This window comes from Sprattus sprattus (assembly GCF_963457725.1).
Source record: "Sprattus sprattus genome assembly, chromosome: 5".
NCBI classification, from domain to species: domain Eukaryota; kingdom Metazoa; phylum Chordata; class Actinopteri; order Clupeiformes; family Clupeidae; genus Sprattus; species Sprattus sprattus.
Window position 1 is genome coordinate 2,705,104 of NC_137924.1, and position 14,855 is coordinate 2,719,958.

Genomic DNA, 14,855 nt, shown 5'->3' on the forward strand with positions numbered 1-14,855 from the left:
AGAGTTTTATAAATAAGCGGGAACTAGTGGATGTTACAGCGAGTATTCAGACAGGATCATGTGGCCAGTGAACTAGTGGATGTTACAGTGAGTATTCATACAGGGTCATGTGACCAGTGAACTAGTGGATGTTACAGCAAGTATTCAGACAGGGTCATGTGACCAGTGAACTAGTGGATGTTACAGCGAGTATTCAGACAGGGTCATGTGACCAGTGAACTAGTGGATGTTACAGTGAGTATTCAGACAGGGTCATGTGACCAGTGAACTAGTGGATGTTGCAGTGAGTATTCAGACAGGGTCATGTGACCAGTGAACTAGTGGATGTTGCAGTGAGTATTCAGGCAGGGTCATGTGACCAGTGAACTAGTGGATGTTACAGCGAGTATTTAGAAAGGGTCATGTGACCAGACTATACAGATGGCAGAGGTGTGTCTTGAATGGGGGCAGGCATAGTGTCAAGTTGGCAGTGCTGGGTCTGCCTCACTCAAACCCTGGTTAATGTAACGTTGGGCTGTCCCTCTCCCTCCGATCTACTCCGGGGGAGCCACCTGGTCTGGGCAACATGGCTAGATGGCAGCTGATTGGCGGGAACATTTAAAAAGAGTTCCTGATGTTCGGTGTCTCTGATCCTCTCCGATCTTCTCTGCAGCTACTGGGGTTGGCTGCAGTACCTTTTCCTTAGTCCCCTCTTCCATCCATTTCACCACTACACATACACTATGCTGATCTGCACTACATTGAGCTTTACTTTTTCTTGCCTCCCATAGACTGACTTTTTGTAAGTATTTGATTTGGTTATTTAAATAAACTATATTTTGAATGAATTTGAACTGGTCTCCCCATTTATGTTTTCTCCATGTTGAGCCATGTGGATGTAACACATAGCCAATCATATAGCAGAATGGGGGCACACATAGCAAATCAAATAGCAGAACGGGGGCACACATTGCCAATCATATAGCAGAATGGGGGCACACATAGCAAATCAAATAGCAGAATGGGGGCACACATTGCCAATCATATAGCAGAATGGGGGCACACATAGCAAATCAAATAGCAGAATGGGGGCACACATTGCCAATCATATAGCAGAATGGGGGCACACATAGCAAATCAAATAGCAAAATGGGGGCACACATAGCCAATCAAATTCCAGAATGGTGGATTGTGTCAAGCTTTTCTTTTTGCAAGCCAGTTTATAAATTGTATTCCCATAATCAAAAAAGGGAAGTATGGTGATTTGAACAATCATGCATTTGCCAACGTGAGAGAAAGCCAGTGCCGTATTCCTAGATGTCTATAAACTGTAACCTTTTTCATTCTCTCTCTCTTTCATCTTACTTTCCCATCTCTCATCTTCCCTCTTTCACAGAACACCATATGCTATTTAATATATACGAAGGCCCATGTTAAAGTATGCTGCCATTTATTGCATACTCACCCAGTCTTGTGTTTCAGCTATGGGAGTGAAGTTGTGGTTCCTCTGCTTCTAAGAATCTTAACACACCAAACACACACAGGCGGTTTCTCCTGCACACTGGACACTCCTGCTGTAGACACGCTTCACACACACCGTGACTGCATGACAGGAGAAAAGGATCCCTAGTGTTTCAGCGAAACTCCTCTTCAGAGAGATATGGAGGCCATTTTCTCTCCCGGTAACAGTCCCTCGTCTGGAATGGCTGATCTACCGACTTCACTTCTCAGTAGTGCTTGAATCCTGAATGCTGAGTCTCTGGATTAGTCCTTTTCTCTCAGTCCTTCCTCTTATAACCAGTTTAGATCAGGTTCATAAACTAAAGAGCTTAAATTCTAGGTAACATTCAATTCAACGTTACCAAGATCACAAGAAGTGACTATAACCAGGAGGAAAGTCTAACTGTGTTCTGACTCAGGTTTACGGTATTTAGTCCCTCCTTAACTTCCAGACCAATCATCAACTTTCAGACTTGCTAGGTGTGGGTTTAATTGTGTGTGTGTGTGTGTGTGTGTGTGTGTGTGTGTGTGTGTGTGTGTGTGTGTGTGTGTGTGTGTGTGTGTGTATGGGTGTGTGTGGGTGTGCGCTCCAGCCTTATCATGATCTTCACAAAGTAAACTCAACACTACACAAGCTGAACTTCAGTCAACAGGAGCGTGTGTTCTCTACAACCTCCACATCCCACCAGAGTCCCTGAGTTAAAGCCATCAGAGCTTAGGACACTGGAATACTTATCAAATCTCTCTGGATTATTAGGAAGCTGCTGTGTCTCATCACTAAGTCCCACACTGGTCAGATCCTCAGACAATATGAGATAGGTATTTGCAGTGATGGGATCCAGAGTCACAGGAGCTGCAGAGTGAGAAACCCAAATGGTTTTGGTAGAAAGAGCACACAAAAAGAGATACATACACATATACAAACTAGAGGTCACTAAGATCATATGTCTTTGTAAATTGATTCAGATAGAAGGCCAGAAGTGGGTGGGCCTTATAAACCATTTAAAATCAGGCACATGTTGTAGTTTTTATCCTAATATTCATTGGTAATGTTATCTGTGTTTTTTCAAAGCATCAAACTGATTCATTGTTTTGGCCTGCTGGCCTTATGAGATAAGAAGCAGAGACGCTATGAGCTTTAGTAGAGGAGATGTGTGTGTGTATGTAATGGTGTGTGTGTGTGTGTGTAATTCTGTCCGGCCTGTGTGTGCCTGTGTATTTGTGTGTTTGTGTGTATTTGTGTGTGTGAGTGTGTTTGTGTGCATTTGTGTGTGTGTGTGTGTGTGTGTGTGTGTGTGTGTGTGTGTGTGTGTGTGTGTGTGTGTGTGTGTGTGTGTGTGTGTGTGTGTGTGCTCTAGCCTTATCATGACCTCCGCCCAGTAAAGTCAACACTACTGAGACTGAACTTCAGCTAACAGGACCTGCACTCATTTTGGGGTGTGACCTTTTTTTCTTTCTTTCCAGAATATCTGTATTGATATCAAGAGGAGAGAAGATCACATCCTCTAAGCATTTCAACTGCCCTGTCTCTCATCATCAACTGCCCCTGTCTCTCATCATCAACTGCCCCTGTCTCCTATCATCAACTGCCCATGTCTCCCATCATCAACTGCTTTTGTCTCTCATTATCAACTGCCCCTGTCTCTCATCATCAACTGCCCCTGTCTCCTTTCATCAACTGCCCCTGTCTCTCATCATCAACTGCCCCTGTCTCCCATCATCAACTGCCCCTGTCTCACATCATCAACTGCCCCTGTCTCCCATCATCAACTGCCCCTGTCTCCCATCATCAACTGCCCCTGTCTCCGATCATCAACTGATTTTGTCTCTCATTATCAACTGCCCCTGTCTCTCCTCATCAACTGCCCCTGTCTCTCCTCATCAACTGCCCCTGTCTCCCATCATCAACTGATTTTGTCTCTCATCATCAACTGCCCCTGTCTCTCCTCATCAACTGCCCCTGTCTCTCCTCATCAACTGCCCCTGTCTCTCCTCATCAACTGCCCCTGTCTCTCCTCATCAACTGCCCCTGTCTCCCATCATCAACTGCCCCTGTCTCTCCTCATCAACTGCCCCTGTCTCTCCTCATCAACTGCCCCTGTCTCTCCTCATCAACTGCCCCTGTCTCTCCTCATCAACTGCCCCTGTCTCCCATCATCAACTGATTTTGTCTCTCATTATCAACTGCCCCTGTCTCTCCTCATCAACTGCCCCTGTCTCTCCTCATCAACTGCCCCTGTCTCTCCTCATCAACTGCCCCTGTCTCTCCTCATCAACTGCCCCTGTCTCCCATCATCAACTGCCCCTGTCTCTCCTCATCAACTGCCCCTGTCTCTCCTCATCAACTGCCCCTGTCTCTCCTCATCAACTGCCCCTGTCTCTCCTCATCAACTGCCCCTGTCTCCTCTTTGACCACCATCTGTTCTCTGTTCTTACCCCTGAGTTTTAAACCTTGTTACACATGTTGTGTTTTCAAAGCAATATCATACGAACAACAGAATATGGATCAACTGAAAAAAAAATCTAGTTCTCCATTAGTTCTCTCTCTCTCTCTCTGTATCTCTCTCTCATTCTCTCACTCTCTCTCTCTCTCTCTCTCTCTCTCTCTCTGTCCCTCTCTCTCTCTCTCTCTCTCTCTCACTGTCAGCGTCATGGACACATGAACACACATGACACTTGATAGGTCTTGATGAAGTCCTGTTGGTGTGGGTTACAGTAGCTGAGGGCAAAAGTCCCCCTCATCTCCACACCCATATACGGTGCAGAGCAGATGCCGGGAGAGGGAGGCAGGAACCGCTGCCGTCACCGACAAATACCTGCAGGCCAACTACAGACCACACCTGCTTGGAGCGGGGAGCGAGAGCACTGCCCTCACCAGGAGAGGGAAATAGCCAACTCAATGGGTTAACCAGCATAAATATAGAATAGATATAGATGCAGAATAGATGCCGGGAGAGGGAGGCAGGAACCGCTGCCGTCACCGACAAATATTTTATGAATCACACCTGAGCTGGGAGCGGGGAGCGAAAGCACTACCTTCACCAGAAAAGGGGAATCGCCACACTTAATGGGGCTATGCGCATAATCTATGCCAGGAGAGGGAAGCCGGAACCGATGCCTTCACCGACAAAATATCTGCAGGCCAACTGCACACCACACCTGTGCTGGGAGCGGGGAGCGAGAGCACTACATCCACCAGGAGAGGGTGGATAGCCACGCACAACAAGCTACACAGTGTAGACTAGATGCCGGGAGAGGGAGGCAGGAACCCCGCCCTCACCGACAGATATTAAAGATCAACAGTCAACCACAATGTGCTGGGAGCAGGGAGCGAAAGCACTACCTTGAGAAAAGACCAAAGTACTTATCCAATACGATCGGTGCGGCCTCTGGAGGGCGAGAATGCTCACAGCTCCGACTATGTCGCAAGGCCACCGGCACCGAACAGGATTAAGCACTTAATTCAAGCTTTGGTTTCCTTACACACAACTACCTGCGAGCGAGAAGATGAAAGGAACAGATTCCCTGACCCGGCCGGAAGATATAGACTCTCCGGGGGTCATCGGGGTCACGACGTGACAATGTTGGTATACACTCGACCTGCGCGTGCGCGAGATGGATCATCCAGTGCTGAAAGCACCGTCTAGCGGTCAGTAAGGATGAGATAGAACCCCTCTGTTGAATGTTCCAACCTTGTCTCCTGCAATTGTGCTTACACACCATCCTAACAGAGACATACTGAGTCTCTCATGGAGGTTATAACACTGCAGAGTCTCTTATGCTCTCACACGCTGACTCTATCTTTAAGAATATGTCTCATTCTGGCAATCTCTCTGTTCTCTGTCTCTTGCTGAGGTAATTTCTTCAACTCCATCTCTGTGTCTTTTCTCTTTTTTACGTCTTGCAGTCTGCTTCTTCACTCTCCCATTCAGTCTTCCAATAATGGCCGCCACTGCAGCCTGCTCACACCTGAATTGGGCCTCAACTCACACTACACACATGAACTGATTCACACCCTATCACTGCACACCTGCATTGGGGCTCAACACACTACACACATGTACTGCTTCACACCCTATCACTGTACAGCAGCATTGGGGCTTGTAGAACCTGATAATGTAATAATTTCCTGATAACGTAATAACCCTGATAATGTAATAAAAAATCCCTCATAAGTCCCTAAAAGATGTAATAAAACCTGATAATGTAATAATACCCCGATAATGTAATAAAGTGCAGGTTAGCCTCAATTTTGCAAAACCTGATAATGTAATAATTACCTGATATTGTAATAACTTTGGTTGGTGCTGTAGCATCAGGTCTCCAGTTTCAGAGGTCCAAACAGTGAAGCTGTCCAGAGACCTGCTGCTTCACTATTAGCAGATACAGTATATATTTTATATGATTGCGAATGCACAATTTTTACAATGGTGAAAGGGATATTCAGTGGTAATCAACTAATAGAGAAATAATGAGAACATTTTGGTATGTTATAGACCGGCAGCTAATGGGCACATAGAACATTGAGTTTCTAAGTCCTCATTGATCATCAATAGCTGACATTTCGCTATTTGATTTATATCAAATTCTCTTTTGATTTTGTGTGGCAATGTCCCTTAAAAATTACACTGTACCAGGCCAATCAAATCGTCTTTTTTCATTCGTCAGTCGCTCGGATTGGTTGTAGCGCCATTCCTATTGTGTGGCATTGCGTGCAGAGGCAACTTAACAGACAACCGTTAATCCCGCCCACACTGAAAATCGTGTTGTGCCAGACCCTTGTACAGCTTCTTGCTGTACAGGTTTGGCTTGCGAGGCTAAAGGCCTATACCATTGGGATCAAAATATGAGCAAAACAATAGTGGGTGGTTGTCTACACAGCATCACTACTTGGTCTGAATAACTGGTGTCCCAACATTTCAGCACTGACCAAAGTTTTTACAATATCAGGAATTTATTACATTATCAGGTTCTGCAAAATTGAGGCTAACCTGATAATGTAATAACTTCCCATTAATGTAACATTTTATTACATTATTGGTATGGCGATTGTTACATTATTGGGAAATGCACTTTATTACATTATTGGGATATTATTACATTATCAGGTTTTATTACATCTTTTAGGGACTTATGAGGGATTTTTTTATTACATTATCAGGGTTATTACGTTATCAGGAAATTATTACATTATCAGGTTCTACAGGGCTCAACACACTACACACATGCACTGCTCCACACCCTATCACTGTACAGCAGCATTGGGGCTCAACACACTACACACATGCACTGCTCCACACCCTATCACTGTACAGCTGCATTGGGGCTCAACACACTACACACATGTACTGCTTCACACCCTATCACTGTACAGCTGCTACATCCACAAACTATTGTTCCTTACATTCACACTCAGAATAAGACATACAAACTTGTGGTCTATTTAAGCCTGAAACAGGATCATTCAAGATAACACACATGTATTGGAACTGGAATGATCTTCTTAATTGTTGCTCATTCTCTGGCCTGGATGTCAGCATGGACTGTCAGAATCTCAGGAGCCCAGAGGTCACAGGGGCCCAGAGGTCACAGGAGCCCAGAGGTCACAGGAGCCCAGAGGTCACAGGGGCCCAGAGGTCACAGGAGCCCAGAGGTCACAGGAGCCCAGAGGTCACAGGGGCCCAGAGGTCACTGGAGCCCAGAGGCCACAGAAGCCCAGAGGTCACAGGAGCCCAGAGGTCACAAGGGCCCAGAGGTCACGGGAGCCTAGAGGTCACAGGGGCCCAGAGGCTCAGGAGCCCAGAGGCCACAGAAGCCCAGAGGTCACAGGGGCCCAGAGGTCACAGGAGCCCAGATGTCACAGGAGCCCAGAGGTCACAGGAGCCCAGATGTCACAGGAGCCCAGAGGTCACAGGAGCCCAGAGGTCATAGGAGCCCAGATAGAGTCTCTGTCTCTGCAAGTTTTTGTCTGATAGACAAGAACTCACTCACAAAAATCTTCTTCTTACTGTCTTCTTTTCAAATATATAGATCAACACCACAATAAACTATAATATAATATAATATTTTATAACTATACTATATACTTCGAGGACTACCTTTGGTGCTGCGGAAGCACATACATATAGGAATACAAAAGAAACCCCATTTATTTGTGCAGTCATATTGAACTGCCACAAAAGGGCCCTAGCACTCAAGTTACACCCTACATTTGCTATCAAGACTATCAAGTGATTGTCTTTGCTGATAGGAGACAGACAGTATAACTTGTGGTTATTTACACAATCCCTGGTTGCCTGGTAACCTTGTACCATTCAGAACTGTGATGGTGGCAGGATGTGCAGGTCTAAAGGGACTTCATCTGAGCCCAGTAAATGTGCCCACTTCACGCTGTTGAGTCCCATGGCACAGGTGTCAGTGTGGAGGGAGGTGCTGTTGAGTCACATGGCACAGGTGTCAGTGTGGAGGGAGGTGCTGTTGAGTCCCATGGCACAGGTGTCAGTGTGGAGGGAGGTGCTGTTGAGTCCCATGACACAGGTGTCAGTGTGGAGGGAGGTGCTGTTGAGTCCCATGGCACAGGTGTCAGTGTGGAGGGAGGTGCTGTTGAGTCCCATGGCACAGGTGTCAGTGTGGAGGAGGTGCTGTTGAGTCCCATGGCACAGGTGTCAGTATGGAGGAGGTGCTGGAAGGCCTCTCTGATATCACCTCAGATAGTAGAACTCCACCACTCTGCCCTCATCATGCCTCCAGATATCACCTCAGATAGTAGTGTGTGTGTGCAGGGGGAGTGTGTTCTGGACAGACTGCATTCCTGATCGCAGTCGTATGAAGGAGAGGATGGACAAAGTGCTGAGCCAATCAAACAGTCCTTTTACAGTCATGTGACACATCAGAATTACAGTCTCAAGTCACAGGAATATCAACTCTCTCAATTCTCATGATTCCTAAACTCAGTAGCTGCTGTGTTGTGAGTGTTCTCTAAAATGGCTGCACTGAGTAACTGACCTGAATGACTGAAAGATTAAATCTGTGTTTCATGGAGGTAGACATAAAGGCTATTACAGCATGACTCGATACACACATGGTGGAATGTGACCTGTACAAACAGCAGGTATTAACCAATCAGAGGTAGACATATTAGCTCCTACCAAACCAGCTCTACCTGTCTGTTCTGTTTTAGCTTTCACTCGTACAGAAGAGGCGACTGAGTCAGGTAAGGAAAAACACATTTTATATCTTTGATATGTTTAAACATGTGAACTACTGAAAACAAAAGATGACTAAACACATCCGAGGACTGAGACTAGCCCCCTAGATGAGGGCAAATTGCAGCTTTGTATCTTTCTCTCTGACTGTGGCAGGAAATTACTAGTCAGTAATCATTACTCAGTTAAAGGAGCGTCAGGGCAGGCTTCTCTGAGTCCTCTCTGAACAATAGGTCATGGACCCTTTCACAGCAACTCCAAATATGTAAAATATCATGTGTGTGTATGTGTGTTTGATGTATGTATATATTGTGATATGTATATATTGTGTGTGTGCAACAGAGATTTTGAAGGTATGAAGCATTTGTCAAGCTATTTTAATCTATGCAGCTGAACCAACTGAGGCAGATGGGAAAAAACACAAATTCTTCAGAGATTTCTTTTCAAAGCTCACAAAGCACAAAGCTTGAATTCCATGTTATCAAGTTGTTTTCATTTTATTTCTCAATTAACTCTGAAATTCAAAGTTTGGGATTGTTTTGTGGAGAATTTGGATGTCTGCCAATTTGTCCATCTCTCAGTTTGGATCTTAATTCAATCAAAGTAAGTGGTTATTTTGTTGAAGAACAGAGCCATTGCTAATAACACTAAACTGATCTATGCTGGTCTCACAGACACCTAAAGAGTGTTCAATACTTCAGAGGTAGATTTTTGAGGAAGAACGTACAGTAACATTTAATGACTGTCTTCTCAGGAGGGAAAGGAAATGTCTGCTCCTACATACAATCCACATCTGGGTGAGAAATGTAGCTAACTTTTTTATTTCTCAGGACACAATATCAAGATAATCATATTTTTTTCTAAGCTTTGATTAGATGTGAATTCATGCTGAATGTCTGAAAATCTTATTTGGAAGAACTAAGACAGGTTCTGACTGATTTGTACTTTTTCTTCTTAGGTGAAGCTCATCATCTGTCAGAGTTGAGGATTGTGCTGCTGGGATACAGACATAGTGGGAAGAGATCATCAGGAAACACCATCCTGGGCAGAGAGGACTTTGATACTTTAGGGAGAACCACTCAGTGTGTGAAGAGAAAGGGACAAGTAGCAGGGAGGCAGGTCACTGTTGTGGAGGCTCCAGGATGGTGGAGGGGTTATAAGTTAGAGAACACTCCTGAACTGACTAAAAATGAGATTGAGCTCAGTGTGTCTCCGTGTCCTCCTGGACCCCACGCTCTGCTGCTGGTCATACGTCTGGATAAACCATTCACAGAGACGGAGAGAAGATCAGTGCAGAAACACCTGGAGCTTCTCAGTGAGAGAGTGTGGAGTCACACTATAGTGCTGTTCACCTGTGGGGACTGGCTGGGAGACACACCCATTGAACAGCACATTGAGAGTGAAGGAGAGAGTCTGCAGTGGCTGGTAGAGAAATGTGGGAACAGATTTCATGTCCTAAATAATCAGAAGAGAGAAGATAACATGCAGGTTACGCAGCTGATGGAGAGGATAGAAGAGATGGTGGCAGGAAACGGAGGACAACATTATGAGATGGAGAGACAGAGAATAGAAATATTGGAGGAGAAGAGGAGGAGAGATGAAGAGAGAGTGAAAGAGAGGATGATGAAGGTGAAGACAGAGAGAGCGACTCTCAGATCACTGATGGGTGAGTTAAGAATCTCATATTCAACAACTTCCATTTTGTTGCTCGTCTCCAATGTATTGTACATTAGCTTTCTTTACACAGTTACAAACATTTTACACAGCAGATAGGAGACACATGATCAGTGCATTTATTGCTACTGATAAACACCCTGGCTAAATTGAGAAGTGTAATGTTTCATTCATGTCCATTAATAAATAATGCACTATGTGGATTAAGTATGCATTTGACATCAAGTTGCCTCTATAACTAACTTTGATTTAAACGTTATTCAGAAGAACTATAACCTGCACTGACTGACTTGTGCTTCTTAATGTCAGGTGATTCTCTTCATCTATCAGAGTTGAGGATTGTGCTGCTGGGATACAGACGAGCTGGGAAGAGTTCAACAGGAAACACCATCCTGGGCAGAGAGGAGTTTGATACTCAGTGTGTGAAGAGACAGGGACAAGTAGCAGGGAGGCAGGTCACTGTGGTGGAGGCTCCAGGATGGTGGAAGAATTTTCATTTAGAGGAAACTCCTGTACTGACTAAAAATGAGATTGAGCTCAGTGTGTCTCTGTGTCCACCTGGACCCCACGCTCTGCTGCTGGTCATACGTGTGGACACTCCATTAACAGAGACAAATGAAAGACCAGTGCAGGAACACCTGGATCTTCTCAGTGAGAGAGTGTGGAGTCACACTATAGTGCTGTTCACCTGTGGAGACTGGCTGGGAGACACACCCATTGAGCAGCACATTGAGAGTGAAGGAGAGAGTCTGCAGTGGCTGGTAGAGAAATGTGGGAACAGATATCACGTCCTCAACAATCAGAAGAGAGAAGATCACATGCAGGTTACACAGCTGATGGAAAAGATAGAAGAGATGGTGGCAGGGAACAGAGGAACCCATTATGAGACAGGGAGACAGAGAATAGAAATACTGGAGAAGAGGAGGATAGAAGAAGAGAGAATGAAAGAGATGATGGTGAAGGTGAAGATAAAGAGAGAGTCTCTCAGATCACAGATGGGTGAGTACAGAATCTCACATTCAACAACTTCATTTTGTTGCTCGTCTCCAATGGATTGTACATTAGCTTTCTTTACACAGTTAGAGCCATTTACACAGCAGATAGGAGACACATGATCAGTGCATTTACTGCTACTGATAAACACATTCACTAAATTGACAAGCGACATTTTTCATATGTGTCCATTCATACATAATTTACTATATGGATTAAGTATGTATTTCACATCATGTTCCCTCTATAGCTGACTATGATTAGAAGTTATTCAGACGAAATATAACCTGCACTGACTGACTTGTGCTTCTTCATGTCAGGTGATTGTCTTCATCTGTCAGAGTTTAGGATTGTGCTGCTGGGATACAGAAGATCTGGGAAGAGTTCAACAGGAAACACCATCCTGGGCAGAGAGGAATTTGATACTGGAGGGAGAACAGATCAGGGTGTGAAGAGACATGGACAAGTAGCAGGGAGGCAGGTCACTGTGGTGGAGGCTCCAGGATGGTTGATCTATTCTCAGTTAGAGGACACTCCTGAGCTGACTGAAAATAAAATTGAGCTCAGTGTGTCTATGTGTTCTCCTGAACCCCACGCTCTGCTGCTGGTCTTACGTGTGGACACTCCATTCACAGAGACAGACATAAGATCAGTGCAGGAACACCTGGAGCTTCTCAGTGAGAGAGTGTGGAGTCACACTATAGTGCTTTTCACCTATGGAGACTGGCTTGGAGACACACCCATTGAACAGCACATTGAGAGTGAGGGAGAGAGTCTGCAGTGGCTGGTAGAGACATGTGGGAACAGATATCATGTCCTCAACAATCAGAAAAGACAAGATCACATGCAGGTTACACAGCTGATGGAGAAGATAGAAGAGATGGTGGCAGGAAACAATAGACATCATCATGACATTTGTGAGTAACTCAGACATTCAACCATCATCACAGTAAAATAGTTTTCTCCATTGTGGGGCAACATGATCTTCTACCCCTGAGGGGCTCATTCAGCTCTATATGAAACCCCAGTGTGGGGCAACATGATCTTCTACCCCTGAGGGGCTCATTCAGCTCTATATGAAACCCCAGTGTGGGGCAACATGATCTTCTACCCCTGAGGGGCTCATTCAGCTCTATATGAAACCCCAGTGTGGGGCAACATGATCTTCTACCCCTGAGGGGCTCATTCAGCTCTATATGAAACCCCAGTGTGGGGCAACATGATCTTCTACCCCTGAGGGGCTCATTCAGCTCTATATGAAACCCCAGTGTGGGGCAACATGATCTTCTACCCCTGAGGGGCTCATTCAGCTCTATATGAAACCATAACCTTATTAGTGTTTTAATGGCGAGACACATATTCAATTCAATTAGATTTTATTTATATAGCGCCATAACAATACAATTGCCTCTAGGCGCTTTACAGAGCCCAGAGCCTGAACCCCCTTAGTGCAAGCACAATGGCAACAGGGGGAAGGATAAACTCCCTGTTAGGCAGGAAGAAAACTTAAGCAGAACAACGGCACATAAGGGAGGACCCATCTGCTTGAGGTCGGCCGGGTGGAGATAAGAAGGGGGGAAGGGGGAGGGTTGTGGGTGGCAGAAGGGGAAGGGAAATAACAGGGGTTGTACACAGCCAGCATTTGGTCATGATGTACGTACATACTGTAGGTAGTACAGTATATATACAGACATCCGGTGGTAAATACATGATACAGGCAAACCAGTTTAGTGGGTATATACTGTACTCATAGAGTTACTGTTTCAGGGGTAAGGGATGTAGGGACAGAGAAACATTACAGTGGTGGCAATAATGTATATTATATACAAATGCTAGTATAGGGTATGGGGTAGAGTAAGTGTACAGCAATGCGGTGGCGGTGGGTGCAATTGGCCAATTGGGTTTCTACAGGTAGACCAGGTGGAGAGACTACAGCATATTCTCGATAGTCTCGATTAGGAGAGAAAGAAAAGGAAGAGAGTGAGTGGGTAGAGTTCAGCTGTCCATATGCGTAGATGAGGAGTGGTGGGGGTGAGGAGCAATGTTTACACTTCCATCAGCAATTGGAACATGCTATAAGGTAGAGAGAACATTTATGTTAGTCGCCATCAATTTCAGAAACAGAAAGGGAGATTTAACAGTAGGCAATATGGCTATTTTATCAGTGTTATTATAGGCATAAGCAATATGATATGAAAGGAGCAGTGGTGGTCCGTCAACATCATCAGAATATAAATGTAATAACATAAATGTCATTTTAATATTTTCTTTTCATAAATATGTATTAAATTATTCCCCATAGTCCATTTTCTTCATTTCATAGCTTCCAGCGTTGTTTATTTATGTTAGAGCTTTCACCCAATCATATTTCTGCTATCATGTGTTGCCAGGCTCCGAGAAATCTTCCCCGAGGTCTTCAGAATTAACAGTGAGGGTGCCTGTAGTGTTGCCAGGCTCCAAGAAATCTTCCCGAGGCCTTCAGAATTAACAGTGAAGGCGCCTGTACATCTGATTGGTTATCACAACTGGCTGTTTCAGTTAATTTAAATAGAATGAACTGAAACAGACAGTTGTGATAACCAATCAGAATTTGAGTTGGCGACATTGGGGCCAGCTAGCAGGCATCACGTTGAACGTGATATGTACACATACTTTAATTGGATACGCACTAGTGCGGCAGACTGAGCCAAGGCCTCAGGAAGTGCTCATTTTAGTTGGCGAATGGTGGTTGTGAATTAGCGAAAACCTAAATTTCAGTTTATTTTCTACCCACAATGGCTGAACGAGGATGAGATATCGATCTGGTCGCTAATATAATAGAAACGCCATTTTCAGTTCAACTGTCGTGTAGGACATCGCTGAAGGCCTAGTCGTGAAATGCACGGACCGCCACTGGAAAGGAGAGAGAGAGAGAGAGAGAGAGAGAGAGAGAGAGAGAGAGAGAGAGAGGGAGAAGATATGTTTAGTAATGCTGGCATTTAGCATTTAGTTTGGAAGTGTACATGTGGAGATATCAGTAGTACAAAGTCTTTAAATATATTTAAAATCAGTCTTTAAATTTGTTGAATTTTGTCCACTGATATCTTGATTGTCCACCAGACCCACAACACCTTCTGAGTAACCAAAAAATGAACACCATACAAGGGTTAACTACTTACTAATGGAGAGTGAGGTCATGCCGGGAAATATCAAACTGAGGCTGTAACATATCGACCGAGCGATAGCGAGGTAAATACAGAAGTAATAGGTACATGTACATGGTAACCATCATGGAAATTAAATTAAAACAGTGAGCACAAAGAGCAAACTTAAGGACTCACATGATAACTCTAAAACGATCATGACACTTGAGACTTGACTTGGACTTGTGAACAAAGACTTGAGAATTGCAGAAAAAGTAATGTGTGCATCTCTGGTATTGGCCTTATTCGGAAACCTGCCATCGCCATTTTCTTGACATAGAAACCTCCCGCGACCAAGCCAAGTGTTGACCGCAGAGACGAG

At 44.7% G+C, this 14,855-nt stretch overlaps 1 protein-coding gene across 1 annotated transcript; it reads left to right on the forward strand.

Annotated features, from left to right (window-relative positions):
- Positions 1–7,017: 7,017 nt before the first annotated feature.
- On the forward strand, positions 7,018–12,276 carry LOC308365565 (GTPase IMAP family member 8-like; the record flags this gene model as incomplete). The annotated part of the gene is made up of 4 exons (XM_080839033.1): positions 7,018–7,369; positions 9,643–10,245; positions 10,668–11,357; positions 11,672–12,276. 4 exons carry the CDS (start codon positions 7,018–7,020, stop codon positions 12,274–12,276), a joined length of 2,250 nt encoding a protein of 749 aa, XP_080695159.1.
- Positions 12,277–14,855: the final 2,579 nt, after the last annotated feature.